The sequence below is a fragment of the Macrobrachium nipponense genome, chromosome 45 (assembly GCF_015104395.2).
Source record: "Macrobrachium nipponense isolate FS-2020 chromosome 45, ASM1510439v2, whole genome shotgun sequence".
Taxonomy (NCBI): domain Eukaryota; kingdom Metazoa; phylum Arthropoda; class Malacostraca; order Decapoda; family Palaemonidae; genus Macrobrachium; species Macrobrachium nipponense.
In genome coordinates, this window is record NC_061105.1 from 3,205,635 (window position 1) to 3,211,634 (window position 6,000).

The 6,000-nt window shown below is 35.4% G+C and overlaps 1 protein-coding gene across 1 annotated transcript in view; it reads left to right on the forward strand.

The window, feature by feature from the left end:
- Positions 1–6,000, forward strand: part of LOC135214281 (piRNA biogenesis protein EXD1-like) — a 28,036-nt gene extending 22,036 nt beyond the window's left edge. The window contains exons 4-8 of the mRNA XM_064248403.1: positions 1,036–1,152; positions 1,802–2,056; positions 2,562–2,837; positions 3,329–3,472; positions 4,114–6,000. Of these exons, the coding sequence (XP_064104473.1) occupies positions 1,036–1,152; positions 1,802–2,056; positions 2,562–2,837; positions 3,329–3,472; positions 4,114–4,437 (1,116 nt within the window). The 3' untranslated portion in view covers positions 4,438–6,000. The remainder of the gene's footprint in view (positions 1–1,035; positions 1,153–1,801; positions 2,057–2,561; positions 2,838–3,328; positions 3,473–4,113) is intronic.

Consider the following 6,000-nt stretch of genomic DNA (forward strand, 5'->3'; position numbering starts at 1 on the left):
TATGAATTCTTGTTTGTTCCATTACAATATGTCATAAAGGACATATGAGCTGTCACGTATGGGAGATGCAACTTTGGGTTGACCTCCCATTACACGAAGGATGTCTTTTTAACCTATGAGAGATCGTTCTCTCTTGGTTATACGTGTCCGCGGATACATTGCTGGGATAGGGAGCCGACACTGATCCTTAACTAGTGAGTTAATTTGTAGTTTAACTTAGTGATTTTTATTGGGGTTTTTGAAAGGAGTTTGGGGATAACTCTTTTCCAATTAAGCAATAACCCTCGTTTTAGGATCAGGTGATCGGGATCGGTGTTGTGCTCCTTAATTATGCCAATAGGCATAGGTATATTGTCATATAAGTGGATTAGCACCCATTGACAAATGCCAGTAAGGCTCTGCCGAGTAAGTGGAGACCCACAAGAACTCTTGGCCACAGATCACTATCTTGCTAAGGCTCTTGAGACGAAGCAGACTCCTATGCAATGGCTAGGAAGTCAACCCTTCGTCTAGACAGAGAGGAACCAAGGTCTATAAATACCTACAACGTAAGTTGTTTACCTGTCTAATCAGTAATTAGCTGTCTCTTACCCTCCACCAAAGGGTGTCAATCAGCTAAGTATATATCTGACAGGTAAGTTGAATGTATGAAAATGATATTGTTATAATACAATAAAGTTTCATACGTACTTACCTGGCAGATATATACGATTGATGGCCCTCCCAGCCTCCCCGCAGGAGACAGGTGGAAGAGAGAAAATCTGGTTCTAGAAGGTAATGGTTCCTATTCCTGCCACCCAGCGGCGGGACGGTAGATCACCTGACCTACCTACCTGTAGCATGTGCCGCGAAATTCGAATTTCTGTCGGGGACGACGGAGTCTATAGCTAAGTATATATCTGCCAGGTAAGTATGTATGAAACTTTATTGTATTATAACAATATCATGTATAGTGAATTGTCATATTTATTTAGTGCAAGGTAAAGTCCTTGGGTATCCATATTATTTACCGGTGTTGTTTTTAAATAATTTCAGTTATCCGACCCTAAAACTGGAAAGAAATCAATGGGCATGCGGCATTTTCATTTTTCTGAGATTACGAGCGTGGTCGTCATTGGAGTTAACAAGAAGTTCCGTGAAGTGCTCATGAAGGTTTGTGTGTGTGTGTGTTTTCTCTCTCTCTCTCTCTCTCTCTCCATGGCACAACTTTGAGGCTTTCTTCTTCCTGCTACACCTTTCAAACCTTTGTACTCTGATATCCTTTCACTGCTAATTGACCTCATGTTCCATTCCATTCCATTCCATGTACTGTAAGTGCAAGGGATTTAGACATGTTTAAGTAGAATACTGAATGATTTTGGTAATCCCTCAATTTCCCAGACCCCATTATGAAGAAATTTAGTCAGTGTTTAAGCTAAGTCTGGAAAATTTGAAGATATTAGTTTTGAAGATATTAAAACTGGATGCAAATTGAGCCAGTGGATAGTTGTACTTGTTGAGACATAACTAACAGGTCTGAGTTAAGTTGAAAAGGGGCTAAGGGCACTGATCATAAATTTGTGGATGTTTGGTGTCTAATCACAGCCCTGTCCCTTGTTTGTGCTGTACATTACTAACCTTTTAAACTATAATTCAATGTGTGTGGTATTGGAGTTGAATCTTAGATTAAGGGACACTTGACAACTAGGCCACTTCTTTTAATTGGAAATAACAGAAATGGTGTTCTAAAAGGGGCAGTAATTTTTTTTTCATATTGGACAGTAGTATTTTGAAAAATACTAATAAATATTCACGTTGTTAGGATATATATCAGGAAGATAAAAGAGGAAAGCAGCTGTTGATGAAGAAGTTGGTTCCTCCCCATCTTGCTGAGCGGAAAGAGGAGTGTGAGATAGATGAAGATCTATTGCTTGGCCGTGTTGGACACAGTCCTGTGGACCAAAATGGAAGGCAGAATGACGCAAAGCTATCACCACCTCCCCCTCCTCCACCGAAGATACAGCGGCCAGAGAAATGGATCATCATCGATTCCTTAGGCGATGCCTTCAAGAAAGCAGTGAGCATAATTCCCCGGTGGTTAATTACTATTATTCAAATGCCTAAAGTTCTTTACTTGTAATACATAAATTAGATTTACATTTTGCCATTTTATTGTGCAAAGTTGCAGTTATAAAATCTTGTTTTGGCCTTGTAATTATAAGTGAGGCTAGACTCCATTGTTTTTATTTGGAACAGTTTTAAATTAATTATATCAAAGGAACATTTTAAATTAATTTTATCAGAGGAACAGCTTTGAATTGATTTTTTCAGAGGCAAATGATATTTGTAGAACTAGAGTTTAGAAGCTTGCGCAAATAAATGTGTAGCAGATATACATAACTTCTGTTTCTCTATTGGAAAATATATTTGACAGCAATTTATTAACAATTAAAAGTTAAGATTAGAAGCAACTCATGTGTGGTTTAACTAAATTATGACATCAACAACAATACACTGACAAAACAGTGTTTTTTTTATAACAGTAATAATTGTGCATATTCTAATGATTCCTCATTTTTCAGATTGATGTCATTCATTCAGAAAAAGATGTATCTGTAGCAGTTGAAGGGAAGGGCATTGGGCGGTCAGGAACATTAGCTTGGCTAAGCATTGCAACGTCGAGCATCATATTTCTTTTTGACATGGTGAAAATAGGACCATCCAAAGCTTTTGAGGCTGGGCTCAGAGAAGTGCTCGCTGACGGAAGTCTCTTGAAGATCTTGCACGATTGCCGACCTGTTGAAGACATGCTGCACCATCAGTTTCAAATCAACCTCAATAATGTCTTTGATACTCAGGTAAGCATTGTGGCACATAAAAAGATCAAAGGTGTTGGTATTATTCTGGAATAAAGTAGCATGAATTTCAAACTTTTATGGTTGATTAGATTCACTTTTTGCTCTATAAACAATGATTGAAAGAAAATTTGTAGTAATAATCATTCTTTTGGGAAGGTCATCTGACCATGCACTACAATGTATTGTTGTTTACTGTGTTCATGGACTGCTATTTCCCATCAGGGTTCTTACACTCATATTCACTTAACAGATCTATTCATTGCTTTAGAAGTAGTGGCTATGTGTAACATTTTTCCTTCAAAATTTTTTGTGTAGGTAATTTTGTCACAGCAAAACAATCGTGGGTAATGAGGAGAACTGCACACATGCCCCAACCCACCAGGAGTAGGATGTCTTAATCTTTACTACCTTCGCTCTGATGCGAGTTCATGCAGATGCATGCATAGGCTAAAGTATAAGTACAGTACTAATTGGGTTTATGTTCTTTGCAGGCTGCGGAAGTGTACCTTTACATGATAAATCACAAGGAAAGTGCCCCGGTGTTTGCCTCGGGGTTACCAAGTCTTCTAGTTCATTACTTGAACCTCCCCCAGCACCACATCTTTTTCTCCCGTGTTCGGGAAGAGTGTTTAGACGTAAGTATTGTCGTTAGTCATAATAACTTTGTAAATACAATGTAGTACTTTTCTTACTGGGTGAAATTTTAGGTGGCTTGTAGTTATGAAGAAACCTAGAGTCAAAATAGCTTTTTAAACATGGAAAAATTAATTTAACTTCTAATACACAATTTGTAGTTGTTCAGAATTAACTTAAGATTCTTAACTTGAAGGTTAATTATTATTATTAGTTTATCAACAAGGTCCGAGTCTTGTAATTGTTAAACTGGTGCTATAGGCGTAACCAATGCTGTAAGTGTTTAGTGTTAAAAAGGCATAAAAGACTTCGTAATGTAACGAAGATACTTCCTAATAAAGTAGTATGCATAACAAAGGGAATTCTTATAAAATACATGTACTCTAATTATTATTCAGAACATGAACTCTTTACGCATGGCCTTTGGCTTGAAATTCAAACATCCAATGAATAAGGTGATCATTTGAAAAAAAGTAAGGTAGGAAATGCCAGAGGAAGAGATCAGTTACAAGAAAAGAAAAAAACATTAACAAATAAATAAATACATGGAGGTGGAGTAAATTATATAAACAAAGACTTTCTGATGAATTTACTTTTCCTACAGAACTGTGAACTGAATTGATTTGGTGTATTTGTCCTACAGGATGACGAATCAATTTGGTTTGAACGCCCCCTCCCGAATCCCTTGTGCGAAGGTCTGGCCCGCTGTGTGATGTACCTGCGCGAACTACGTTTAATCCTCATGAAATTTATGATGGTCGACCTGGTTCAAATTACAAACTTGTACTTAGGAGCGTTGCGAGACAAGGACTCTGCAACGGTCGGCACCGTTGAGCTACATGTCGTTCCTACTGAGGTGCAGAGGCTCCGTCGCCACCGTCTCAACAACTGCATTAGTGTCCACGACCCATACATCTCGTGTTCTAAGGACACTTTCACGATACTCCCGAGAAGAAAGAGTAAGTAGGAAGTTGTGATGTGGTAGTCTTACTTTTGAATGATATATAGAAACTCCTAGGGTTGCAAGTTGATTTTCTTTATTTAAAGATTCAGCATCTTTGCCAACTTGGCCATTTTAGATTTGTATTCATGGAGCTGTATATAATGCCTTAAAAAGTTCTCTTCTACTGAATCTGGTGTTAGGTCTTGCTTTCAGACATTTGTAACTATTTTTCTAGCCCGTGGGTGGCTTGTAAAACAAATTCAAAGTGGTCTTAAGAGGGTGAGATAATTTAAACTGCAATTTTTGCTTCTTTGTAATTCGTAAGATGGATTCATTGATGTTGCAAATTTTCTATTGAAGTAAGTTATTTTTTCAGCTAAAGTAATAATACGTAAGTAACAATAGGATCATTTACAGTCCTTCACTATTACTGGATGGAAGATAAGGTAGTTTTATTGTCGTGATTTGGATAACGACAGGCAATCAATTCATTTAGTGGAATATTTTATTAAGTACTTGAAATTAATGAAATGGAATATTTTATTTAGCAAGTACTTGACCAATTCATTTAATGGAATATTTGTAAAAACTTGAGAATGTAAATCCATTTTGATAGATTGGCTCATGTTGTAAGAAATTTAACTTCATTTTTATTTTTGGATTTTAAAAAATTTTCTTGGGCATTAGTTAGAATGTGTATGGCACTGCTAGTCTCCAGAATATTTTATGTTTTTCATACCATTATAATACAGGTGGTGTTTGTAAGTTTGCCCCTTTTTTTTGGTAAACAACCTTAGAATTTTGTGATGAGTTGTGAGAGAACTTTATTTTTCTTCTCAAGATTTGATTATTAATAATTTTCGTATTTCTAATGTCAGCTGCTGTAATTATATCGTGTTCTACAAAAGCTGTCACTTATGATTCATATATATAGCGTTTATAGGACATGTCATATTTTAATTTTTATCTTTTAATAATTAAAAGTGTGTTGGTTTTTGTTTATAAAAGTTGTCAAATTTTGTTTTATTATATATATTTTTTGTACATAATTTTTGATGTTTGATAATTTGATATGTTAAATAATTTTTGTTATAATTGGGAAGGATAGTACATGGTTCCTTCAAGTATTTCCAGTAAGTTTTAAAACAAGAATGAGAATTGATTTTAAGATTGCATCTTGCATTGTTGCCATTATCATGCTAATGGTCATGAGATTTAGATCATAAAAGTGCTCAGAAACCATCATTAATTACATTGTACATGTTGAAACAGTGTGTAGTTGGCAACATTTAATTTGTGATTTTTTTTTTATTTTGTCAATTTTTTGTTGCACAAAGTACAAATACATTGTTGCATTTTTTCTTCAGGACAGTTTTTGGTTTTGATTTATTTTTCTTTTTGTTAGATTATAGTGTGTGTTCTACAAAAAATGTCACTTGGCATTTAAAGGATGTCATATTTTGAATTTTTATCTAGTATTAATTAACTGAGTTGGTTTTGTTTATATATATTTTTTTGTACATAAAGTGTAAATGTTTGATATTTTTTGTTATAATTGGGAAATATACATGGTTCTTTCAAGTGTAA